Below are 27,705 nucleotides of genomic sequence, written 5' to 3' on the forward strand. Positions count from 1 at the left end.
GGCCTGTGGCATGTCTGTAGGGCATTTTTCCTTTCCTTTTTCCCTCTTCTTTTCCTTTCCTTTCTTTTCTTTGGCTTTCCTTTTTTAAGTTTTTTATTTGCTTATTTATTTTACTTCCAACCAAAATTTCCCTCCCCTCCTTCTAATTTCTTCCCCCTACCTCTCTTTACCCCTTTCCTCCATCTACTTTTCTCACTATTTTTCTTCAGATACAGGAGTTTTCTTGATTACGTGTGTGTGTGTGTGTGTGTGTGTGTGTGTGTGTGTTTGTCAGCTTGACATAAACCAAGATCTATCTGGAAAGGAGTCTCAAGTGAGAAAACACCTCTAAAAGATTGGTCTGTATGTAAGTTGATAAGGCATTTTCTTTAGTAGTGACTGTGTGGGAGGGCCCAGCCCATTGTGGGTGGGGTCACCTACGATCATGCAGTTTTGAGGTGTAGAAGAAAATAGACTAACCCAGCCCAGGGAAGGAAGCAGCATCCCTCCATGGTCTCTGCATCAGTTCCTGCCTCCAGGTTTCAGGCCATTCTTGAATTCCTCCACCGACTTCCCTCAGTGATGGACTCTTACCTGGAAGTGTAAGATAAAATAAACCCTTTCCTTCTCAAGTGGTTTTGGTCATGATATTTTACCATAGCAACATAAAATCTAATGGAGACACTGGTTCACATAGGAGGGCCCAGCCCACTGTGAGTGATACCATCCCTAGGCAGGTGTGCTGTAGGAAAAAGAACATGAATGTAGAAAGAAGATGAATGAACCTGAGAGCAAGCCCGTGAGCAGCATTTCTCTGTGGTTTCAGCTTAATATTCCTCCCTTGAGCTCTTGCCTTGGCTTCACTCAGTGATACGCTGTAACTGATTAGATGGAAAAAACCCTTTCCTCTCCAGCTTTGTTTTGGACTTAGTGTCTATCACAATCATAGAAAGTGAACTAGAACAGATTCCCAGTAACAGTTTCCCTAGGCTTACAGCTATTAAATCCATTCAGTCTAGCCAGGTATGACTTTTAGTGGTGCTCAGTAACAGGAAACAAATCTTTTTTTTAGTAGAGCAAATGTTTCACTTAAGTTATAAGACACACTTCTGTTGGTGCTTGACTCCAGTTTGGCCTCTGTGCCCTCATGCCTGTGGTCCTCTTACACTGGACTTTAGCTGCTCCAGGCCCTAGCACGTGGCTTTAACCACCTAAATCTCTCCAGCTGTCACATGATGGTGTAGGATATCCCTTCCACCCTCTGCACACCCATGACAACAACAGTCACTTCCTTCAAGATGAGATAGTAAATCAGAATGTCTAACCCAGATCACACTATTTCTGGGGTCTGTCACGGGAAATGGCCCCATATCACTTGTTTTCATTCCAAAACCAGTTCAGGGGCCAGTGGCATGCAGAAGACCCTACACCTCATTTTTGGAATTCTGTACTTGGCTACTGCTTTCTAAGTAGCCCCGATGATAGGCAGTCATAGCCAAATGCATGGCCACTGTAAGACAAATCATTCTGAAGGTAGAAAGATACATGACCAAGGCAGTTGGTGGAGGTGCTGGGTAGGGAGAAAGCAAGCAGGCTCTGAAACTGAATGCGGCTGGGGAGTTGCAGGACTTAGCTTTGGGGTTGAGAGGCAGAGTGGGCATCAAGTTTCTTTCTGGGTCTTTCCAGAGACAGTTAACTTATGGAGGAAGGGCTGCCCTAAGTGTGGTCAAGCCCATAACCTAGGTCAAATGGAGTAAAAGGAGGCAGACAGGAGAGCTTACCACCGCAGGCATTATCTCTTTCTACTTCCTGGTTGCCTTGATGTGAGATGCCTTGTCCTGCTTTGCCTCTATCTCTGTCTCCCTCTCTGTCTCTGTCTCTGCTTCTTTCGGTCTGTCTCTCTGTCTCTGTCTCTGTCTCTGTCTCTGTCTCTGTCTCTGCCTCTCTCTCTCTCTCTCCCTCTCCCTCTCTCTCTCTCTCTCTCTCTCTGCTTCCTGGTTGCCTTGATGTGAGATGCCTTGTCCTGCTCTGTCTCTGTCTCCCTCTCTGTGTCTGTCTGCTTCTTTCTTTCTTTCTTCCTGTCTCTTGCTCTGCTTCCTGGCTGCCTTGATGTGAGATGCTGTGTTCTCTTTACAACAATGGGTTAAAACTCCGAAACTCTGAGTAAAATAAGCCCTTCCTCTTTTAAGCTGTTTTGTTACAGTCCTGGAAAGCTAGAGCGGAAAATTGAAGTCATGGTTAATCTTGACTGTAAGCTTCATTGAAGGATAGAGGGGGGCATAAGACAGTCACAAAGTACCCCATATGTGTCTGGGAGGTTTTTAAAGAGACAGTTACAGGGGAGACCTGCCATGAACATGGGTGGTCCTACCCACTAGGTTGGGACCCAAATGAAATAAAAGGAGAAGACGGAAGAAGCCACTAGTGCAGGGGTGCTTCATCTCTCCTTTCCTGAATGTCCTGGGTAGAACACTGTTTTCCACTATGCTCTCTCGGTCTTGATGCTGTCCTTCACAGGCCACAGTAATGGGGCAAAACGACTCTAGATGAAAACCTCTAACCTGAGCCCAAACAATCTTTCCTCATTTTGAAGCATTCTTTTAAGTATTTGTTACAGTGTCAAAAACCCCAACACACACAGAAAATGAAAGAGAAGTTGTGACTGAGTTGTTCTTCAGCCATTGGAACTGGTTTCCGTGTGGGGAAAAACAGTTTGGAAATGTAGACTAGAGATTAATGGCTGATTCTTTTGGGTATTCAGAAAACTGAATGAATGAAGACAGAAAAGACTGTTTAAGAAGGGCCATATGGTAACAAGGATACTACTGGGGGTTTGACTAGAGACCAATGCTACAGCCTGGCAAGGATTTTTTTTAAAGATTTTATTTATTTATTGTATTATATATACAATATTCTGCATGCATGTATGCCTGCAGGTCAGAAGAGGGCACAAGATCTCATTACAGATGGTTATGAGTCATCATGTGGTTGCTGGGAATTGAACTCAGGACCTCTGGAAGAGCAGTCAGTGCTCTTAACCTCTGAGCCATCTCTCCAGGTCCTCTGGCAAGGATTTTTTTCCCCTACATTTTGTATGTGTCCTGAGATTTTATGGGAGTCCAGGTTTAAGGGTGGTAGATGAGTTAATCTGGTGCAGGAATTTTCAACACACTGCAGCATCCAGCCTATGGCATGGTTATTGTAGCTGTTTAAGCCACAATTACAGTGAAAGTCAGGAGCAAAAAGCAGAGCAGAAAAACCGAAACAACATGTGGTTTGGACAGAAAATCCCAGTAAGGTTGGGGCTGAGAATGTGTGATTTCTAAAGAGATTAGTATGACGTGTTCTATACCTGGGCAGAGGAAAGATGCCTCGAGGGCATCCCATGAAGCAATAAGACACTGTACATTAAAGTTCCATTTGCAAATTCATTTACAAGGCTTTCCCAAGAGAAGAAAGAGCATCAGGAGGTCACCCCATTCACATAGGGCTGCATAAGGTTGTGTCTGCAGGGTTCATTTCACAGGGTTCAGCTATGCAAAGATTTAGAGGTCGCTGCAGCCATGATCTAAGCTGGCAGCAGACCTTGATGATGTCATCACATCATACCAATTTTTATAGATATGCAGAATGTTAAGACTGCAGGGTCATGGAGCTAGATCTCAAAGGAAAGCCTGGGACACCAGGAAATGAGGAGCCTGGAGTCATCTCTAGTTCTGAGAATCTCAGACTGAACAGGTTATATGTAGGTATATGTATATGCATATATGTTATGTATATGTGTGTGTACATACATGCATGTAAGAACAGTCACTGAAAAATGAGGCTATGAATTTGAAAGAGAGCAAGAAAGGGAATGTAGAAGGGTTTGAAGGAAGGAAAGGGAAAATGATATAATTATTTATAATCTCAAAATAGAAGAAATAATAAAAATACTTTCAGCAGAGACTTCATACCAGCTTCTATTTGAATTCTGCATTGACTTTTAATCCTTGTCTCCAGTTGAAACCATTTTTATAATTCCCTCCTGACTCTGAACAACATTGATAATTAATAATAATAACAGCGGTTCACATTTCCTGAGAACTTATTCTTAGGAATGTGTATTAATTAAAAAAATTACAAGTGGGAAGAAAGAATAAAATAGACAACCCAGAAGAGATTAATTTCACTACTCTATCCTCCAAAGAGAGAAACTGAGGACACCTTGGAGCCTTGAAACAACCTGTCTCCCAACCTTCTGGGAGGGAGCTGATGTCTGATTGATGGAAGAGGTAGGTCAGTCTGCCCCAAAGGGCTCTGTTAGGCTACAGCAGGGAGTTGTCTCAGAGAACCAGCTGATTCAGTTATTTGGAAAGGAGCCAGAGAATCACTTGACAAGCATGCAAGCTTCCTCATTAGCCCAGCATTTTACTGTTCTCACATTGATGCTATACTATAGGAGATATGGAAGGATATGAAGTTTCTTCCAAAAGTTTGCACTTACAGATGATAGAAGTTCTAGGTTTTGGCCACAAGTCCATTTTCCAGTAATGACTCTGTTTCTTTTCTCCATTTTCCGAAGATCCATCTGGGAGGGTTGTTGAAAATGCAGATTTGTGCTTTATCTAGGAGCCTATATTTTCATTAATAATTCCAATTGTAATTCCCTAGTAATTCCAATGTCAATAGTGCATGTATTGCATGCATTGAAAATAGTCCATGTATCACACTCATTGACAATAGTCCATGTATTGCATTCGTTGACAAGTCTCCTTTCTATTTCAAGTTGACTTTCAGACTCAGCATTTACACCTCTAAAGTACTCTTCAATTTACAAAGTGCTTACATATTCTCATTTATCAAATGAGATGCATGGTATAAAACTCTAAATGACCTCTGCAAGCGCTTCCACTCTGTCTGCAAGAACTAGTACTTACTAGTTCTACTAGTTCCTCTAGTACTTACTAGAGGGTCAGTATGGGAGCTCAGGTGGGCAGTCAGGGTGCAGACATCTTTCCCCCTTACCTCGGATGGAGAGATCTCACTCCAAGGGCATGCTGGTTGCCTTTTACCTATGGGCCTTAAATGCAGAGGCAGCTGCAAGTATTGACCTCAGAACTAGAAGATAACAGTCTATGGAAATGCTGTAAATGGAAGAAGGAAACTGCTGAAGAGACTATGGGACTCACCTAGAGTAGCAGCTCTCTGGAAATAGTCTTGGTTAGGGGGTCTGGAAACTTAGTTTCTGGTCCTGACCAATGCCCGGACTTGCTGAATGAATGAGTACATGTTCCTGTGCTTTTGTTTCTTAGTGACACAAAAGGACTGAACTAGACCAGTAATTTTATAATGTGGTTTTTGGAATCCAGGGGTTTAGAAGAGAAACTCTTCCAGGTGACACGTGAAGGAAAAGAAGGAAGTGGGCAGAGGGATTTTCATAGCCCCACTCTGTTTTGGCTATGATGTCTTAGGACTTGTTTTGTTTCGTTTATCTGAATTCTGTATGAGCTCTCTAGAAGCATACGTGTTTGCACTGAACATGGTTTGCAATGGATTCCCTACTTTTTGGATACTCTGCCATATAAAAAGTAGGTCTCTATGGTTGCTCATTGTAGCCTCTTTTCAAATTAAGCACACTTACTGTTTTTTCATATATGTGTAATAGTTAATGTTCATACATTCATATAATGTGTTTGGATAAAATCCACCCCATATTCTCTCCCTTCCAATTCCTCCCCAATTTCCCCACTACTTTACTTTGCTCTCCAGATTTATTCACTCTGTCTCTTCTCTGTCTCTGTTTCTTTCTCTCTAATACTCACTGAGACTATTTTAGTGCTGTCATCTACCAGAATATGAGTAGCCTTTCAGGTCCTGTATCCCTGAAGAACACTGACACTCCCTCCCCTAGCAGCCATCAATTGCCAATAGCTCTCAGACAGGGTTGGGACTTCGTGGGCCCCACTATATCTATGCACAGATTTGGGCTGGCTCCATCTTGTACAGTCTTATACATGTAGTCCAAGCCACTCTGAGTTCATGTGTGCAATGGCATTGCCATGTCCAGTAAATTCTGCAGATGTCTAACATCTCTGGAGTTTACCATCTTTTTACCCCTCCCCGGTGACCCTGAGCATTGGGGGGAAGGTATTGTGGTACAGATTCCCATTTATCATTGAACACTCCAACACCTCTTATTCTCTGTATCTTGATTGGTTTTGGTTTCTGTATTAATCTATATTTACTGCAAACAAGGCTTCACTGATGAAGTTCAAGAGATACTCTCATCAATGGGTAGACAGATAAGAACTTAGGGTACAGCTTGTTACTATGTCCATTTAACGTACTAATAGTACTTGGTTCTCCCCTGGAGCCTATTACCTAGTCAGCTATGGGTTTTTGGGACAGGTTTTGGTACCAGGCATGATGTCATGTTGACCTTAGTCATGATAACAGGAGAATAATGCCCAAGGAAATGATGGATCCTGAGGCTTAGAGAGGTGTGTTACCCATCCAATCTGGTGTTGCTTACTACAGAGTTTGTTCTGAGCAACATGCCCAGTATAGGTCAGCCCCTATTGTTTATTCCAGGAAAACACATTCTCTCAGGGTCTAGCTTTGTTTTCTGTAGCATGAAGTTGCTAGACTAGATTGTCTCTCATGCATATATTCTGGCCATTTAAGTCTCATTTCTTATGCTATTGAAACTATTGAAATGAGCAGCTTTTGGTGTGACTAAATGTTGTTCTATAGGAAAGTCAGAAAAAAACTAGCCAGAGAAATGGGGCTAAAGATTTTCTTTTCTTGATGATGCTGGCCATGTTTCCAAATATTTAAATGTAAAATATGTGTCATTTAGCCACTACCTCAATGCTAAGACCACGAGACCTAAAGCAGATGGTTAAACAGCATGGATTTTAGGGTTTTTGCTCCAAACAATCTACCCATGTGATTTTTAAATAAGAAAGACTCCAAGTTTGATTGAATATGAGTTTTAGGAGTGATTATTTGGTACTCAGTTTGGATAATGTGTTTGAAGAATGAATTTCCTATAACTTTGTGTCATCATTGATTTTTGAAAGTTGGTAAAGGCATTTGCCACCATGCTTAATGGTCTGAGTTTGATTCCCAGGACACACAGAGTAGAGAAACGTAGAAGGTATCTATGTGTTTGTGCTGAGGCATCAAATGATCCAAGTTGAAAGAGGAGTGGTGGACTGGGGATTGTAGGTCAGTGGAAGAGTGTGTGCAGAGCAGACACAAGACCCTGGGTTTGATCCTTGGCAGAATCATCAAAAGCATAGCAGATAGAAGAGACTCACAATGCATGCTGGTTGGCAATCAGAGTCTCTCAGCAGTATGTGTGGGAAGAAACTTGGTTTCCCCTCTGGGACAGATGCCCTCTTCAGCTGCAGGATGAAGTCAGGCTGACAGTGGAGGCCTCCTGGGGGACATTTTTTCCTGTCTGCCCAACAGACAGCTTGTTTTGTCCCTTTACTTGCTTATTTCCTCCTTTCTTCCCCCTTGAGTTCCATTATCCTTTGGGTTTCTCAAGGAAGGATTGAAATGCTCTCATCCTCTTGGTGTCAAGTGCCTTCGTGGTGAGGCAGGTAGCATGGTGTCGGAGTCATCTGGGTTTGATTCCAGGCTTTACCAGCTAGTAGTTTTGTGAACTCTGCCACTCCATGTCTCAGAAATCTCAACCGAAAGATGGGTCATTGCAAAGGTTAAACAAAGTGGCTCCTGGAAAAGACTTGACAGATAACAATAACTCTTCATCCAGCTGTCGGTCTGTCTGTTTTTCATCCACCTATCTATTGACTTCTCCACCGATTTATTTTACCCTCTTTCTGAGTGCATCTGCTTCTCTCTCTAAACTATACCACATTCAAAAGAGAGAAGGGAGTAGTGGGAGACGGTGTCTGATTCTATCAGAGCAATTGGCTTATTTTCCTTGCTTATGAAATAGTTTCGGTAACAAACAAGGTGACTATGTGACCACCACTGATTTAGGACTCAGCTGCCACAGATCCCACCCACGCCTTGGCTTTTCTTCTCTCCTGCTGTCCTTTCTGCTCTCTTCAGAAGACGACAGTGGCTTGATTGAGAGGTACTCCTTGGTCAAGATTTCGAGTTTGACTATTAGCTTTGTGTCCGTCAATAATTCCCAGCACAAATGAGAATAAGAGGTGTGAAATATATTTCTTTATGTGACTTTCTTTCAGTGGCATATTTTAATTGTTTAGATGTAATTGTTACTTTTCCTATATTCGCTTTAACAGCTGTGTAGTATTCTGTGTGTTCTTAATCTAACATTTCCTCTTCTGCTCTGTCTCACTCCACCTTTTCTTCTTTTGAGCTTTGCCTTCCACACGAGTAGCTGGAGGCTATGTATGGGCCAGATAGATCACACTGGATATTTAGGTCTGTGAAGACACATGCAGGTAACTGTTTAATTTACTTCTTCCCTAGGCCTACTCTTGTCTGCAAACAGAAGGACAGGGTGAGGTGATTTTCCTCCTTTGGAGTAGAATTGAGCTCCAGACAGGCCTCCATGTTCCATGACTGGTCATACCATTATAGTAACAGCCAACTGTAGAAATCTGCACTGGACCACTGGTCTCCAAGGGCCCCACCTGACACAGCCCAGCAACACGATGTCCTTCTTTGGGTGCACTCTGAGGGAGTGGAGCAATTCTACTGTTCTCTCTGAGAATTCCCAGGACTCGTCTTTCTTCCCTGAGAATGAATCCGAAAATCAGAGAACTGGATCCTATCCAAACCTCAAAGCAGTCCTACTCAGCCATCGTCTTTGAACTCAGTTTTTCCTTCTTGCCTCCCTTTTCCCTAGTGTCTAGTTACCGAGGCAAGACGATGGTCTCTTTTAGGCTGTGCGTATGTTTAAGAAGAGGAGTTTGGTGGGAGTGAGCGTGGGATGCAACCAACTGCAGATACTTGTTGGTTTGTTGTGTTGAAGATAGAGGAAAATACTCTAAGATAGTCACCATGGGGGAGGCAGTGATGAGTCAGAAGTTAGAAGGATGCAGCTTTAGGTTGATAGAAGCTCTTGTTGACAACTGTAGCCATCTTGTAAGGGAGCTCTTTGTTCTGAAAAGTGTTAGAATACTGAGAAATTGAATAGGTCAATGTTCATATAATAATGTCAGGCTCTGGATGGGCTCTGTGAGGAAAACTAATGTGAATGAGATGTTGTTTTCGTAGCTGAGAGCTTATATCTTGATAAACACCACATGCTGCCTCACAAAAATCCTTGATGACTTCAGAAATGAAAGCCGCTAATAGCAAAATGTTTTGTAGAGCAGAGATGGGCAACGTGTCTTTAGGACAAAGGAAGAGAGGTATTTTTAGGATGGAATGGGGCCTTGTTTCTTATAGTAGGCTTTGGGGGGCAGAAGAAACTGAAGGTGTGAGGTGGGAGGAATAGGGAAGGGGTGAACCCAGTGTACCAGAGGGAACTGTTTGGGAACCCAGCAGACAGCAGCTCAGGGCCACATGACTCTCTCAGAGCTGTCTGGGCAATGTGGGGTGAATTCCAGCAGCACACTGAATAGCACATGGACCTAAAGGGAACACCCCATTTCTTTTCCAAAAGAGACATCCTTTTAGCTTCCATGTTTATAAAGGCTACAGACTTTAATGTGTCCATTGGCCTTCTTCCTTCCTTCCTAAATCTATTGGAGTGTCCTAGTGCCCAAATCAGCTTCAAGAGGGGCGTAAGGATGCATCCTTAGACCCCTGTGCCATACTACCTGGCTCTCCTGAGAGAGGAATAGTTGGTTCTGATTGGATGAGTGGCTCGGTGAGCAAGATCTTGTAGCACAGGCAGCAATTACTCTTCTTACTAGGGCTGGATAAGGTGCTGATGAGGACTGGAAGCAGGGGCTGAACAAAGGGTCATCTGTCCTTGGCCCATGATGCTGCTGGCCTTGGAGCTCGAGTTGGAACTCAGAAGGCCAATGCATTTCACTGATACTCACTGGAGGCCTTGTCTTTCCCCAGTCATTTTTCTGAGAGTTCGAACATGACTCTGATATGGATGAGGAAAACATGTGACTCAGGAATTTAAACCCTGGTCCCTACAATTGCATCCCAAGTTGTTTCCCTCCCTTCTAGTCTTAAAAGCTGCAGGACAATTAATCCTTTCTTATCTCTGTGGCAGTTACCTTCCACATGGAAAGGAAGTATTCCCATCCAAACATACCCAGCGTTTGACAGGATATGGGGGAGTGGCTGGTAGGTCAAAAGTGGTCTTCTGTGTCCTAATAATGTCAAGAAGGAAGGTGCAGTCTGACCTGGCAAGTGAGGCGGAAAGCAGCAGGGAGGGGCGATTAAGAGTGCTTGCTACACTTAACTGATGTTCCATTCAGAGCATGCCTATTGGATGGCTTAAAATTGCCCATAATGACCTTAAGGATCCTATTCTCTCTTCTGGCTTTAGAGAGCACTTACCCATCCGTGGCTCTACGGAGCATCCACCTACTCACCCACCCACTCTACACACAAATAAGTAAAAGAAATCTTTAAATATACAAGACAGAGAGGAGGACACTCTTTCTCTCCAACCACTGTATACTTGCCCTTTCCCTGCTCTCTGGGGCTTCCTTTAAACTACTTGTGTGCATAGATTATTTATTTTATCTTCCTTATCTCCTGAATATATAGCATATAGGGAAGTATAGTACAAGACTCATTATGAGCACAGGCATGGAACTCAGCCTTTGTTCAACCTGATTCTAGGCCCTGGCTGTTTTTATTTTTTATTTTTTCAAGACAGGGTTTCTCTGTGTAACTTTGTAGATCAGGCTGGCCTCGAACTCACAGAGATCCACCTGCCTCTGCCTCCCAAGTGCTGGGATTAAAGGTGTACAGCATCAACACCAGGCTTGGCCCTGGCTATTTTTATGGTTGGTTGGTGGCATGTGACAGTGTAGGTCTAGTAATCATTTTACTATTTCTCTATAGCAAAGCTAGGTATGTGATTCTTGAAAGTTCCTTAACACTTTTCCGATTCCCTTTCTTCATCCGTCAAGTGAAAAAAAAAAAAAACCAGTTATTTCCCTTTCAATATTGGGAGGATTGAGATAATGATTGCAGCAACAACATTAGTAACAGATATTTATAAGTAGTTACTGCATGCCAGGTGCTAACCGGAGAGAGCAGAATGGGACTGGGGTTCTGTTATAGACCCATTCCCAAAGAATTGCCATTAAGTTGCTTTATGGCTACTTCCTTGAAGATCTTTGACCTAGTTTAATTTCTATTATTGAGATAATACCAATTATCCTGACACAAAACAACTTAGTGGAAAAGGGGGCTTATTTTAGCTTACAATTTCATGATCTAGTCTCTCATTCTGGGAAAGTTAAGGCAGGAACTTCACATAGTCATATATCCATATTCAAGAGAAGAGAGAAATGATTGCATACATACTGGCTTACTTGTGCTTAGCTTGATTTCTCCACTCATATAGTTCAGTACCTCTTACCTAGGGAATGGTACCGCCCACAGTGGACTGGGTCTTCTCATACCAATTAACTTAATTCAAAGGCAAGTTCACAAGTAAATCCAGTGGAGGCAATCCCTCAATGAGACTCTTTCCAGAAGATTCTAGGTTGTGTCAAGTTGATGATTAAAGCCATCATAACCCTGTTTGAAAGGTGATCTTTGTTAACTTGACTCAAATCTTGCCCATTGAGAAAAGCTATGCACCCAGGGATGTTTGTTGGAAATAGCCTAAGGTAATGGATTAACTCTGTGCTTGACTGAGACAATGGATAGTTTGAGGGGCAGGCTATGGAACATTTCCTGGGGGTCTGAAAAATGCTGACATGTTGCTGGGGATGCAGAAGGTCATATAATGCATGAAGATGTGTGCCGGCTCCAGACAGACCTAGGTCTCGAGCTTCAACACAAGCGGGAAATGAAGGGTGGTGCTGGGCTGTGAATGTTTGTCTCTAAAACATGTAATCCCTATACAATTGTGTTAAAGGGTGGAGGGAAATGGATAGGGCCGCCCTGCTCCATTTTTCCTTCTGCCTTCAGCTTGTGAAGCAGCAACAGCAGCAGTGGCAACAATGACAACAACAAGAACAGCAGCAGCAGCAGCAGTAAGGAATCCTGGAAACAGAGAGTGTGGGGGGGGTCACAGACATTGATCCCTTTGTCACTTTTATCCAGCATCCGGAAGTGTCAAATGAATTTCTATTCTTTAGAAATTATAGTCTGTGGAATTTTGACATAGAAGTATGGATGGGCTAAGATAGTGTATCTAAACTAAAACGAGAGTCTAATGCACTATGATAGGTGCTTCTTTAAAGTAGCTGAATCTTGAAGACATTTTACAAAGCGAAGGAAGCCAGTCACGAAGAACCTCATAGTTACAACACAGTCCCTCAAGATTTATTTTTTTACATGTGTCTCTGTGACTATATGTGCCTATGTGTTTGCATGTACCCACAGAAACCAGAAGGGGGTGTCAGAGTCCCTGGTGTTGGCATTAAAGGTGGTTGTGAGCTGCCTGATATGGGTATGGGGAATTGAATTCAGGTTCTTTGCAAGAGCAGCAGGCTCTTAAGTGCTGAGCCATCTCTTCAGCCCTAAGATTGAGATTTATTTATTTGTTTTAAATTGTGTGTGTGTGTGTGTGTGTGTGTGTGTGTGTGTGTGTGTGTGTGTGTTCCATATGGTCACATAAATACATGTTTCCTCAGAGGCCAGAAGAGGACATTGGATGCCCCAGGGCTGGAGTTACAGGTGCATGTGAGCACCTGCCATGGGTGCTGTGTATAGAGCTCTAGTCACTGGACAATCAGAAAGCCCTCTTCACTTGCCATTTTGCCAAGCCCCATTTCTGTGAATGTCAAGAATAGGCAGATCCAAAGTGGAATGAGGAGTGGGTGTTTCCATTGGCTGCAGGAAGGGGGAATAGCAGTGAGCACCAAGGGGTGTGCTGTGTGTCTTTGGAATGATGAAAGTATACTGGAGTTAGATAGTCAGGATGCTAATATGAGTCAATTAAAAATACTGACTTGTATCATTTATAATGGAAAACTTAATCATGCAAAAACCAGATCTCATTTTAAAAATGTTAAGCATATTAAGCCTATGGTGCTGATAAGGACTTGTAGTACTAGCTAATAAGGAATACTTAGCAGGCACTAGACACAGGGCAAAGTGCTCATGCAACATTCCACGAAACCCTGACAGTTGCAATCAAGGCACCAATAACACAACTGATAGCGCACTATCAAGTGCACTGCTCAGTATTGGCGAGTGTCGGAGTATGAAAAGCGTCCAGGCATGTAGTATAGGAACCAGTATGGTCCCTTGCCACCATGGAGATGATTATATTCTCACACCTACACTTGGACATCCAATCAAACTTTTTCCTGGTTTGACAAAAGAGGTAAAATTAACTTTGAATTCTAAAAACCATTGGCTTTTTTTTTTTTGAGACAGTCTCCCATGTACTTGGCTGGCTGGCCTTGAACTTGATATGTAGCTCAGAATGACCTTGAACTTCTGTCCCACCAGTCCCCAACTTCTGAGTTTAGGAATAATAGTCATGTACAAGCCTCACATGTACTTTTTTTTGTTAACACACACACAACTGTGCTGGAGGTTTTTTGTTCTGCCAGGTCCTGCCACCCTTCCGCTCTAAATAAGCACACAGAGACATATTAATTATAAACCTGTTAGCTGATTACTAGGGCTTCCTATTGGCTAGCTCTCTCTTCATTATTAACCCATTTCTATTAATCTAAGTATTTCCACATGGTCTTATCTTACCGGAGAAGGGTCCAGACCTGTTACTCCTTCCTTAGCTACATGGCATCTCCTTCCGGTCTCTCTGCCTACCTTTCCCAGAATCCTCTTCTCTCCTATCCCACCTGTCTTCTTGCCTCTATTGGCCAAACAGGGTTTTATTCATCAATCAATAAGAGAAACATATATATATATGACATCATCCACCACACAACTTTTTCCCAAACACTTTCCTTAAACAGTCAGTCTTCTTTTAGGCTGTTAGTCACACAGGCTGAGCCTGGCAACTGCCATGTGAAGCTGTCACCGAGGCTTGGGGAGTTTCATGTGACCCTGCATTGAGCAGACATAGGCCTATAGTACAGACTTAGAATGTGATTCATTGAAGACAACATGTCTTTCCCAATTCAAAGAGGAAGCCAGTATTGTTTGTTCAGCTATGAAGCTAGGATCCAACAAAGCCCCAAGCCCATGTTTTTCTGCTTTTGACTTATTTGACTTGCCATCTCCTTTGTGTTGTCCTGACTATTTAATTTGTAAGCTATCTATTGCCCTAGGTTGCAAGACAGATACATTTATTTGAATCAGTGGATGAACAGGTAGAGATGAAACAGATACAGTCATCATGCACAATGGGGTACGGTGCAAGGAGTAAAATGGGTTTGGGTGGAATCTGGGGACGATTAACCCTGAGACACTTAGCTCTGAGTTTACCTGAGTCACAGCACTGCACATGTCTTCTTCAATCTGTAGGAGACCCCAGCAGAACTGGGGTGCATTCATCTCTGTTCACACTCACTGCTTGGCCAATGTCAGTGTTTTTGACACCATTTTCTGCATGCTTCGAGGAATTATTTCTTGAGGTCAGAATGAGCTCACATTCTGTGCATGGCCCTGGCTATTGGTCTGTTTTCTCCTTGTCCATGTGACTTTTCACAAACATTTCTTTGTCTGAAGATCCACCTCTGGAAATGAAGAGGTCCCAGAATGGCCTGACAGATAAAGGCAGACTGTGGTTTTTTTATGGGGAGCATCCTTGATGAGGAATCCATTATTTCTGTCTGTCAGGGCTGACTCTGAAAATACAAAATACAATTGTGGGGAGACAGAGACTTTTGAGACTAACAGTGTAGCTCAGTGACTGATCACTTGCTTGATATTCATGTGTATGCATGCATTTGTGTATTTGTGTTAGCATGTGTGAATGTATGCATGTATTTGTGTACATGTATATATATATGTATGTATGTATTTGTGTTTCTGTATATATGTGTGTGTATGTTTGTGTGTATTTGTGTGTTTGTATACATGTGTGTGTATGCATGTGTGTATGCATGTGTGTATTTGTGTGTATGTATCTGTGTAGTGTGTGTGTATTTGTGTGCATGCATATATATGCGTATGTATCTATTAGTGTGTGTGTGTGTGTGTGTGTGTGTGTGTGTGTGTGTGTGTGTGTGTGAACCTTCAAAAGAGAAGATAAAAAGCAGAGTTCTTTCATGGCCTGCTTGCCTTGGGCTGCCCCACGTGTTAGATTCCCAGCTGTGTCTGGTTGGAGAAAGGTGATGGGAACTGGCTGTCTCAGGAAGCAGATCCCTGGAGGAAAGGAGATCCCCACTTCCTGCTATCCCTAGTTTAGTCTGTTTTGCAAAAGCCCAGCACAAGCTCTTAAACGTGTGTGAGTCCCTTCCCAGAGCAAGGCATCCTTGGTACACACAAGAATTAGAGCTAAGTGGATCTTGGTTTTGATTGGGTTCTTGCACAACTGTCTGGTACTTAGAGGGTTTTAAGAAATCTTTAAAAAGCTTTAGAACACTGAAAAAATAAATGTCAGTTCTGTTCTCAGCTGGAATCTCTGATGCTCTTCTTCAGTATCCTCTTTCCAGCCTGACCTCTTCATTAGTGGGGCCAGAGGAAGTGACCAACAGCCGCTGAGCACTGTGTGTCCCAGAAAGGGAGTATGTGTCTGGCTCAGTTTTGGTAGGAGGTGGGACATATTATCGCAGTTCCCTGCATTCTGCTGTGTGACATGACACGTTACCCCTTTCGGCTTCCCAGTATACATTTATAGAAAAAGACTGCTACTTGTCTTCATTAGCCTCTTGCAAAAATCAAATAAAGTATGAGAAGATCCTCTAGCATATTCTTCCTGTTATTCAGGTAATACATAGGCTTAGGTTTACTGTGCACCAGGTGCCACTTTAGGTACTGGGAATGAAATAGTGAACAATAATTTTTGGTTCTCATATTTAAATTTCAGTTAGATGATGCATGGATCTTCCATTCACTGTCTTTTTGTGTCCTCCTTCAGTGGTGATGGAAGGGGATATATGCTCTGTGCTTGGCACCACTCCAAGTCGTGACACAGGTGACAGGATGAAGAAGCAAGTCCTTCAAGGTGTCAGCTTTGGGTCCCACCACTCTTTAGATCTGATCTCTACAGTCATGTTTTCCTTGCCCTGTGATGAAATCTGGGGCAGATTCCCTAACTTTTCTAGTCAACTCTTGTCAGCCTGGAGGGATGACTCAATGATTTAAGAGCACTGGTTGCTCTTCTCTTCCAGAATATGTGAGTTGCTTTCCCAGCACCTGTTGGTACAGTGAGGAGTGGAGACAGGGGGATTACGGAAACTTCCTTGCTCTGATGGCATGAGACTTTGCAGTGCTCCAGCTGTTTTGGGTTTACCCACACTTGTGTAAGTAATCCCTTATTTATGCTCCATAAGGAAGCCCAGTAAGCTCATTGCTGTCACCAAGCTGGACTTTGGTACAGTTCTACTTTAGTTTGTCACTGGCATTTATCTGGGGAGAACAATTGCTTGTTTATACTTTCCTTAGGATATAAAGTCAATTCAATACTATCTTATAGTTTTTATTTTAAGATTTGTTTTATTTATTTTCAAGTGTGTGTGTGTGTGTGTGTGTGTGTGTGTGTGCCCATGAGTGCAAGCATTCAAGGAGGTTGGAAGAGGTGTCAGATCCCCTGTAGCTGGAATAATGGGCAGTTGTGAGTACCCTGATGTAGGTTCTGGGAACTGGACTGGAGTCTCCTGTGAGAACAGTCAGTTCTCTTAACCACTGAGATGTCTTTCCAGCCCCACCTTATAGGGTTTTTTTTTTTTTTTTTTTTTTTAATGAGACCTAAATAGAATAAAATCTAAGAAGTACTTAGAGCAATTCCTGGTACATTGTAGATATTATCCAAATATTTGTTAAATAAATACCAGACAAAATGCTTGAAAAATAAATAATAAATGTGAGCTAGTAGCAGCATTAATCTTTACTGTCATGAGTTGTGGGTTCTTTCCTCCCAACCATCTCTGGATGATGTCTAAGATGCCCTGCTTATAGCTTTATCCTCCTAGGCATAGCCAGTGTTATAGGGTCATACTACACTACATACCTGGCAGATACCCAGCCCTGTGCCTGTCTTATTCCAAGTGCTAGGAATGTTGAGAACTATGTGTCTAGGGAGGGTGACTCAGGGATGACCCATCCTGAGCATTCCCAGATACAACTTCTCAGAAAGAGTTTCTGGAAGAGCAAAAGCAGTGGTGGGTGCAGGGGATTTTGTTCTGCAAAGCTCTGTCAGACCTGCAGCCCAGGCTGCTCAGGAGTGGGAGGGCCCGGTGAATGATGGGACACTGCTGAGTATCTTGACACAATTAATGATCCTTTTCTTGATAAGCCTGCCTCTAGACATGCTTTCGGGTGGCTAAAACCAAAACACAGAGAAATTATGCAATGGAACCAGTCACGTAGCATGGGTGAGAAAGAGCTGGGTCTGATCTCTGCCCTCTGTGCTCATGTTTAATCCGATGAGATTCATGGTTCTGCTGTTATCCCAGCATGGACTTTGTTTAGTCACTGAAGCTGTTAACATAATTTCAGAGATGTGCAGCCAGGGACTCTTGGGTCATCTGGTGAAAATGACGTCACCAGGAAATGAAAGTCCTCAAATACTGAAAGCTCTAGAGAAAGTGTGTGTCGGGATGAGTCAGGGGGAGGGAGAGAGAAAGAAAACAACACACCACATCAAAACATGAGACCACAGACAAGCTGTGCATGTAGGCTAAAGGGAAATGGCTGTATTTGGGGTCACATGGATATAGGGCAAGGGTATTACTCTTTCACCGACATATTCTTTCTAGAATATTCTAAGGATGCACAGTTTCTAATGCTGAGAATAGCATGAACTTCAGGAAAAAAAATACAATTTGTAATGGAATGTTCATACTTACGTTTGCGTACTTGGTCATCTAGATATATTATCTTAAGACTTATAAAGACCCCAGAGAAGTTGGATAAATAACAAACTTTCATTTTCTACTCTATCTCTGAATTACTTTTTAGTTTCCCTTCAGTGAGACAAAGGAGAGCAGAAGCAAAGGCTTTGGTGTCCCACAGATCTGTGTTCAAATCTTGATTCTACAGGGAGAGATGGTTCGGTTGGGAAAGTGCCTGTCACTCAAGTATGAGGAGTTGAGTTCAAGTGTCAGCATTTACGTAAAATGCTGGATGCCAAGGACACACATCCGGAATTTCAGAGCTAGGAGGTTGAGGCAGGTTGCTAACCATGACAGCAAACCACATAAATTGAGCAATCATCTCTGCCGGAGGAGGTCAGTCTCAGTGCTTTCCTTGAATTGTTTCCTAGAAGGACTCCTGCAGAGTTTGGGCGCATCATCACAGGGCCACCGAAAGGCAGTCTTGTTTCATGTATCCTTTCTCTGATGCCTGGGACAACTCCTGCCCTGGATTTGACTCTTCCTCTGTTTCTACTTTCCTAGTCCTTTGGATTCTTTCTAGATTTGTTCTGGAAGCCAGGACTATTGCTGGTTTTAGTGCCTTGGGGCTGTAGGCTCAAGCCTGGGATTAATTTTGTTGGCTACTCATCCTTTGCTTGTCTTTCTGACACCTGGCAGTGTAGCTGTCACTACTCAAACCTGGTGACTCATTTTCCTACCTTGCCTTTTCCAGTTTGCCACGCCTGGCAACTCCCTAGTGATGACTGACCTCATCCATCCCCAGGCACATGAGGACTAATACTATGGCAAGCACCAATAGGAAGGCTTCCCATGGGTCTTTCTTACTCTAACCATCCAGATGTGCCACCACAAGCACATATGGATGGACCTCTACCAGTGCTTAGGTGGAGGACGGGTGGGAAAGGCCAGGTCTACCATGTAGCTGTGGAGTTTTGAATTGACAGAGTGCTGAGCACAGTTGTACAGATAGGAGCAAAATGTCATTGCATGAATGACCTTGGTGTTGGGATCAATGGCAGGTAACACCTCAGTGCCAGCTGGGGAGTTTTGGGGTGAGTGATGCTATGCTTAGAGTTGGCTTGCATGCCACTCCTGCCTGAGATACTCAGCATAGTCTGCGTGGTTGCTTCAGAGGCAACCACGTGAGGCAGAACGGAGCTCTTAATGGCTCTCACCAGTACAGACCAAAGCATCAGGTGAGTAGTCCAGGACCATGACTCTTGGTTCAATGCTTTTTCTCAGGATGCCTGTCCAAATTTGCATCGGTCACAAAGCCAGACTCCCAGTGACAATTCTAGCACATGGGCCCTATGTGCTGTGAACAGTCAGAGGAACATTTCCATGCCTCTCCTCAGCTTCAACTCCATGATACTGGACCCACCTGTGAGTGATGCTCTGTTTAGAGTTGGCTTGCATGCCACTCCTGCTGCAGCTCTGAGAGCGGAGGCTACTGGTAGTAAAGGGCAGTTTACTGCCAGCTTATTTGGACTTAGAATGACAGCCTTTTAGAGTAAACATCCCAGGGAGCAAGTGACTTGGCGACCAAGTCCTTGGTGGCTCTTCCCATGTCACTCCAAGCAGCCTTTTAAACACAGAGCTCATGGAGGTATTTAGAACTTGAACCTTGTTTGGTGGTTCACTGAGAGAACACCCACTTCTCTCATGACCTGCCTGAGATACTCAGCATAGTCTGTGTGGTTGCTTCAGAGGCAACCACGTAAGGCAGAACGGAGCTCTTAATGGCTCTCACCAGTACGTTTCCTCTTCACACAGATCACTAAAGAGGATCTGGAAGAATTTTGTTTTCCTAAGGCATTTATCTTTGCAGCCCAGGCTGACATTGAACTCCTGGTTCCCTTGCTTCAGCCTCTCAACAACTGGATTACAGATGTCCACCAAGCCCCGGGGAGAAAGAATCTGGAAGATTCCCAAAGAGGCTATAAAGAATGTATTTGTGAGCTTGGTGTGGAGACAGGTAGACTCTCAGTGCTTTTAAAGGGCTAACCTGCACTAGCCAACCTTGCTTTTTACAGTGGTTAAGAGGAAATGAACTTAAAATATGGTTCCCAGAACTCTGCTTGCTCAACAGTCCTGTCCCTCATTAGCCAACAATTTTACTGCACCAGTCCGAGGCATGGAATAAGGAAGGGTTTATCAGTTAGTGGAAGAAGTTAAAATGAGCTGTTATTTCTTCACTATAAATTCTGCCCTTGCTTCTGATGTCTTTTGTTCTAATGACAGGATTGGATTTCCTGTGAAAACCTATAGATGACATGTTGGTTATTTCTTACAAGAGGACTGGAACATAGACTCCTTGTTGGTGAGAGAAGGCTTTGGGGTAACATTTCAAATGCAGTACACTCTTTCTCCTTGTCTCACATCGTTTTGGCCACCTGAAGCCTCTTGCTCTGAGCTGGGGAGGAGCAAGCAGCTCCTACTCCCTCCCTCTTTTTTCTTCACAGCTGCAAAGTTCAGAGAGTTGAACTGCAGTGCTTTGAGTTCACTGCTCGCTCCGCCACAGTCAACCCCTGTTGTAAATTTTCCTCCCAGAACACGTGACGATGCATTTCTTGACTATATATCCCAAGGCCAGCAGCGGGGCTGTCAGAGCTCAGCGCCCAACACAGAAGAAAAACGTCCTCGGATTCAGCCATTTAGGAGTTCCACACTTGGGACACACTGCCAGCCTTTGGTAAGTTAGTGAGGCTCCTTCTTTTCGGAGACATGCAAGAGGAATAGTTTTAAGTATTAACAGAGAAAGTTCTTTTGCTTTTTTCTTCTTCTAAGGAAGTTTAACTTTGGATTTAACAAAGTGGAAGCTTTTGAAACAGTATGTAAAGTTCGCTTCTGCTCTGCCAGTTAAAGCATGCCTTTCAAATGTTAAGATATTTTTTTTCTATGAAACTTTGTATGGTACATAATATTTAAAGTTTAGAATTAATGCATGGGTATTTTCTGAAATGCAAATGAATTTCATCTATCTATTTATCTGCCATCTATCTTTCTATCTGGTGGAAGTTTTTCTCACTCTTCTCCATTCTCTCCCTTGTTTTCTCTTACTTGCTTCAAGCTCTCAGAGCTAACCCCCGTTAACTGTTTGACAAGATGCCTTACATTCTGCTATTTCTTTCATTCCTGTTTGTAATTACCTATTTTGATCTATTGCAACCTCACGAGCCACGTGCTTGCCTTCTGCTTGTACTGTGGATCCATGTGGATGGTCTAACTTGCAGCTTTCTCTCCAGACCCCGGCTGTGTGAGCGGCATTTCAATGCTGAGAATGGAGCCTCTGAACAGTACACACCCCAGTGCCGCAGCCTCCAGCAGCCCCCTGGAGTCCCATGTGCCTAGTAACAGCAGCGGTAATGGCAATGAATACTTCTATATTCTTGTCGTTATGTCCTTCTATGGAATTTTCTTGATCGGAATCATGTTGGGCTACATGAAATCCAAGAGGCGGGAGAAGAAGTCCAGCCTCCTGCTGCTGTACAAAGACGAGGAGAGGCTGTGGGGGGAGGCCATGAAGCCGCTCCCCATGATGTCGGGCCTGAGGTCAGTGCAGGTGCCCATGATGCTGAACATGCTGCAGGAGAGTGTGGCGCCGGCGCTGTCCTGCACCCTCTGCTCGATGGAAGGGGACAGTGTGAGCTCTGAGTCCTCCTCTCCAGATGTGCACCTCACCATCCAGGAGGAAGGGGCTGACGATGAGCTGGAGGAGACCTCCGAGACCGCTCTCAATGAAAGCAGTGAAGGGTCTTCGGAAAACATCCACCAGAATTCCTAGCACCCCCCAGGCCTCTGGAGGTGGCTCCATAAGCCACGCTTGACAGAGGAAAGACGTTTGCCAAGTGCCTGGTTTCACTTTTGCTCTGCAGCTGCCACTTTGAACAGACTGTGGGCAAGCCCCCAAGATGGGGGAGAGAGAGACAAGGCTCAGCTGGAGTCGTCGAGGTTCCTGTGGTTCGGACCCATCACTGAAAAAGTCCCAGAGACACACAGCATGACCATTTACGCTGGGGTCTGGGTGTTGGGGGTCCCTGTTTAGCATCAGGCTGGATCATGCGTTGTTTTCTCACTGGATGCCCTGGGCAACTTCTGCAGCATCTGTTTGTGCCCAGGGCTGACAACTGCCCAGAGCAGGCTGAAGGACTACTTTTGATTTGCTAATTTGCCTAGAGCTTTTGTTCTTCTAGATCTGATTGGCTGTAAGTGTCTTTATTGTGTGCCTGTGGCATTTGGTCACAGAGAGTTACACATTTCTTTTGGAGGTTTTTTGGATTAGGAAGGGGAATGCTTGACAGGGAATTTTGCTACGGAGAAAGCTGGAGGTAGAACCCAGATTGTTTTCACAGTAGGAGGAGAGAAAGCAATGTGTACATATGACCGCATCAGCTGGGGGTATAAGCTATGACCTAATTTGAGCTTTTTGTCTCACCTGTGAGCTTGAACTCTGACTTGTGACTGTACAACATTGCAGGTGAGCATGGCTTTCTTTGTCAGTGGGCTTCCTCAGAATGAAGCCTGCATTCAGGATGGCTGTTCAGGGTGGTCCTCTTGACCTTTAGAGACTGGGTAATGGTGGCATTACACAAGGCAACATCGTGGATGGCTCTTTTCCCAGCCTAGCTTCCCAAGGCCAGAGAGGACATATGTGGGCCTCACACTGTGGGGGTTTCTCATGTAGCTGAGACCTAGAAGAGCATACTCAGGAGAGCTTGAACAGAGCTGTGGTCCAAACACTGTGCTTCGTCATCTGAGCCCTGACGATCATTTACTGTGTGGTCCTGGGCATGTCATCGTGAGGCTCATTGCCTTTGTGAGGCTCCGGAGGCTGTGCAGTCCCAGGGGGCTGGGAGGACATCTTTAGACTTTGTACTGTGTGATAAATCCTCCCTGGCCTGGTGTGAGGAAGTTTGGACCAAGTATTTCCCCTTTGGCTGCTTAGTCTGGAGAAGGATGTGTTGACTTAAAGGCGCAGTTGGAGACTAGATACGTGTGACTGGGGAGTTTGGGGCTGATCAGCAGTCATCCTTACTGTAGCTTTCCCAGGACGGGACAGGAGAGGCAGCACAGTTTCCTCTGCAGAGTTCTGTAGCCGGGAGGATGTTAACACTCCCAGCGGAGGGAAAGAGACGGCTAAAATGAGGCTCTCAGGACCGCTAGCCAGTACTCCATGCCATGTGTGGTCCAGAACCTTGCAGCAGGCTCTTTTAGCCACTGAAGAAGACCTTCAGAAGGAAGCAGAAAAAACCCAAAGGCCAAGCAGGGAAAAACCTTTTTGATTTTTATTTATCCGAACTTTCCCTGGGTTGGAGACAAAGCAGTTACTACTGTCTCCACGAGGGGCAAACAGTATAGGAGCTGGTTTTTCAATCAGTTTTTGACACAGAGGTAGAGGTAATGTATGTCCGAGGGGAAAAGGGGCCCTCTGTTCACTTTAAGATTCAGAGTGTGGACCTACTCCAAAGGGGGCCGTTTAAGTTGAAATAAGCCAAGTTAAGTTTGGCCTCTTGCCTGGAATCACTTGAATTCTGAAACTTTACTGCGACAGACATGTGCGTTGTCACATTTTCCATTGCTTAATCCTGTTTGGTGCAAGTCTGTCTGCGCCTGTTACAAAATGATGTATATACTTCCTTCTACTACATTGGGTTGTACACAATTGTCTTTTGTATTTAATGGTTTGTAATTTTCACAGTATTTTTAATTTAAATAAACACATTTTCCCTGAGAAGTCATAGTTCTTTGAGCCTTTAATATACATATAATTTCTAGTCTCTATGCTATTACAAGCCGTCACAGGATTCTACTCACCTCCGGGGTCAGGCCTCCACGAAGGCACATCTTTTGTCACAGGGTGAACATGTAGTGTCATTTCCATCTTTGATCCACTTTGTAGGGATGGGAAAACAAGCCAAGGATGGTCTTACATCACTTTCTGAAAAGGCCCGGGAGCTTTTGGACTTGAATGTGAGCGGCTTGGCAAGGGCTGCTAAGATGTCTCTCCAAATTTGGTTGCAAGAAAGCATTTGATTTGCACACTGACTTGGCAAACACCATCCACATGTGTGGCCCCAGTGGTCCAGGCTTAACGGGCAGGGTGTTGCCGTATGAACAGACTGAAGCACGTAATCAAACGCAAAGCCCACAGCTGGGATTCTGTTTCAGACTCCTCCCCAGGAAAAATGATTTCTAGGTCTCTCCCACGTAGTCTTGATGTATCTCTGTCTCACAGGCTGAGCTGGGGCCAGCCTGGGCAGCTTCTCCTTTATAAGTTTATTTTCACAGTCAGAAGCGCTAAAGAAAAGTGACCAAAACATATGACCTAATTTCAAACCACATAGACAAGGGGAAAATCTCCTTACTTTTATGTGGGTCTGTTTCTTGTGAATTTCATTTGTTTCTATTTCAAAGGAATGTTTCCATAGGTTTGTAAATAGTTACCTGAAAAGGATTGATCTGGTAATGGAGCAAGGGGAGCCTGGCTCCTTCTGGAATAGTATAGCAATGGCCTCAATCCACCATTCAGTATCATTGACAAGCAGCATGGAAAGAGTATGTTAAAGATCAGAAAATCCTTTACCTCAGTTTCTATTCATTTTTGGTAAGGAAAGAGTTAAGAAATCTCTCTCTTTTTTTGTTGCAATGGGCGGAAGAAGAGGGAATTCTAAACTCTAATTGTCCTAAAAATATGCAGAGTACACTGTGTCGTTTTAATGGAATATTTGTTTTCTTTAAAAGAAAAAAAAAGAACTTCTAAGTAGAACCTAAGGCCCAAGGGGTTTAGTCTGTGTGGATTTACTCATGCATGTGAAAAACTGTGAAGGGAATTTGGCCCTGTGCACCTCAGATATTAGAAACATATTTCAAAATCATGTGAATGGTACAGGCTGAGGTAAATGGACCATCCCGCTGGCTCCATGTTGTTCTAATTACACCTTTGTATGTCAGGGTCACACAGAGATACTGCAAAGGAAGAATTTCTTTCAGGGACAGAATCATGGGACCAAAACTACTGGAAAGGGCTGAAGTTGAGCCAATGGTTGAGTGCTTTTGGCTCCAGACTCTGGTTGGAAAGTGGACCCTACGGTGCCTTTGGAGCTGTGATTGGAGGGTTTGTGGTAAGACGTGCTTCCGGGGTTCGGCTGGAGAAAATGCTGCTCTAACCCTAGATGTTGTGGGGCCGGCAGAATGTTGATTTTACAATGCATTTTAAGCTCCATGCTTAAACATAGCATGTTTTTGTTCCATATTCTAAAGTCAGGACTCAACACTGAAGAAAACTGCAGGATTCAACCAGCTGCAGGGAGGTGGTGGGCAATGGTTCAGACTAGGGTTGGACTACAGGAGGACCATGTGTTGAGGACGCTGGTAGACACCCAGATTTGTCATGTCCATTTTCTAGCTCAACTCTGCTACTGTGTGCTCTGGAGCTTTGGGGAAGCTCTCCAACCTCTCTGACTTCTCTCTTTCAACATGAGGACAACATGCTGGACCTTCTGTTTGGCGGGCTGATAAAGAAATAGTGGGTTGCTGGGGAACACCCAGCGCGTGTGAAACCAAAGCCAACGCAACTTCCACCTTCCTTTAAAACTGTGTCCTGGGGCGTGCATCTGCAAATAGTGTCACAGAAACATCCTCTTCTGGGGATGCTTTCCTCAGGAGACTGTAATACTCAGAAGAAGGGTCAGAAGAAAGAAAAGCCAGTGTTAAATCCTGCCTTCCTCTCTCTCTGCAATGTTGCCTCCTACACAGGAAGGAACAGTTTGGGATGTGCATTGTTACCATGGAAACAAGCAGCTAAGGTCACTTGAGTGAAGGAGCCTGTGGCCCACTTGTGCTGCATCATTCTAGCTGGTTTTTGAAGTTGAAACCCGGCCTTTGCCTCAGGAGATGAACTTGAGCCCTCCCATTGCAGGTCATGGTCAAAGAAGGGGGGCAGGGACTGTCTTCCTCCCTTTTTCTCCACTCTCCAGGCCTTTCTTCTTGTATTGTCTGTGTGTTCCTTGTGGCCACAGGGCTGAGATCTTGTTCTCTCATCCCTGAGAACTTTCTTATTTTTCTGTGAAATGCGATCAAATGATTGTTCGTATTAACAACCACGCCCCTATTCCTGTCTTTGATTTTCAGCCACTGTTCAGTCTTTACTGGTCCTGTTTCTCCCATTCCCTCTCCTCTACCTCCTCTTCCCCTTTTTCCTTCCCCTCTCCCCACTTCCCTCTTTTCCCCTTTTGCTTCTTGTCATCACCCACAAGAAATGAAGGTGATCGTAGCTACAGTGCGTGGTGTGGTGCTCATGACACCCCTCCAGCACATATGCGATGGCATGTACACACTCGATCTAGTCTATAGGACACCACACCCTGAGCTTCTGTGCAGTTCCAGGCACTATACCAGATGCTGGGTAAATGTAACCCCCCTGCCTGACCTCCAAGGAGGTCATAGTTGCTATATCAATGAAATCTAATGAAACCAACTCTGCTTTTGGTTAATTTATAAAACGGAAAGGGAATTTCTATATGCAGGGGACTCTAGCTCTAGGGTGTTAAAAAAAAAGGTGGTCTATGTCTTTAAACAGTCTGCTCACAATGTGGCGTAGCTAAATGGTCAGAATGGATATAGTGTTTATGTACTCTTTGCTCTGTGATGCGCACTTTCAGTTTGATTATATCTGTCAGTCTTCCAAGGAAACTGAGCTAAGGCTACATGTTTTTTTTTTTTTAATTTTATGTGTGTGTGTGTCTGTGCGAGGGTGTGCATGCTCATGTCAGAAAACAACATTTGGAGTTAATTCTCTCCTTCCACCTCATGGGCATCAAGGATCAAACACAGTTGTTAAGCTTTGGGCAGGTGTCCTTCTCACATAAGAGGTTGTGCTGGCTAGTTGTATGTTTAATTGACACGCTAGAGTCATTTTAGAGAGAACCTCAATTGAGAAAATGCTCCCACCAGATTGACCTATGGGCAAGCCTGTGTTACTTCTTCTTAATTGATAATGTGGGAGGGCCCAGGTCACTGTGGGAGTGCCACTTGCAGGCTGGCAATCGTGCAGGCTATAAGAAAGCAAGCTGAGCAAGCCACAAGGACTAAGCTTGTAAGCAGCACCCCTACATGGTCTTTGCATCAGTTCCTGCCTTGAGTTTCTGCCCCAACTTCTCTAGATGGTGAACTACAAACTAAGAGAAAACAAACCACTCTCCTGCCCCCTTCAAGTTGCTTTTAGTCATGGTGTTTTATGACAGCAGCAGAAAGCTAACTGGGGCAAGATTCAAGCAGATCCCATTCTTGCCGGGTTAATGAATGACAGATGCAGGTCTTCTGATAGGAAACCTTGGAATTCTTTTAGCCAGTAGAAAACAGAGAGCAGGAGATGCAGAATCTAGTCCCATTCTAGACATTATGAGGTGGCTTTGTGACATGGCATATGTTGGTCAGCTTCTCTGGACACATTTTCTCACTGGTAAAATGAGTATGGCAGCATCCTTTCTACCCTGGAAAGAGTGTCAGAAGTCTGTAGAAAGCATTTGGAAAAGAAAGTCATGTTTTCATGGATGGGGAATCACTGATGTTCACTGTGCAGACACAATGAAGATTTAACAGCATTCACTTCTTCCCTCTTAGAGCATGAAGACCCTTCTCTCCACCTCTTCTTCCACCCCTCCTCCTCCCATCCCTCCTTCCCTTCCTACCA

At 44.0% G+C, this 27,705-nt stretch overlaps 1 protein-coding gene across 1 annotated transcript; it reads left to right on the plus strand.

The window, feature by feature from the left end:
* Positions 1-20,498: 20,498 nt before the first annotated feature.
* On the plus strand, positions 20,499-21,798 carry Kcne4 (potassium voltage-gated channel subfamily E regulatory subunit 4). The gene is given in 2 exon segments (XM_027397344.2): positions 20,499-20,714; positions 21,260-21,798. Coding segments are annotated over 2 exon segments (678 nt in total). The 5' UTR covers positions 20,499-20,575.
* The last annotated feature ends 5,907 nt before the right edge of the window (positions 21,799-27,705 follow it).

Source organism: Cricetulus griseus, chromosome 2, assembly GCF_003668045.3.
Source record: "Cricetulus griseus strain 17A/GY chromosome 2, alternate assembly CriGri-PICRH-1.0, whole genome shotgun sequence".
Lineage (NCBI taxonomy): Eukaryota > Metazoa > Chordata > Mammalia > Rodentia > Cricetidae > Cricetulus > Cricetulus griseus.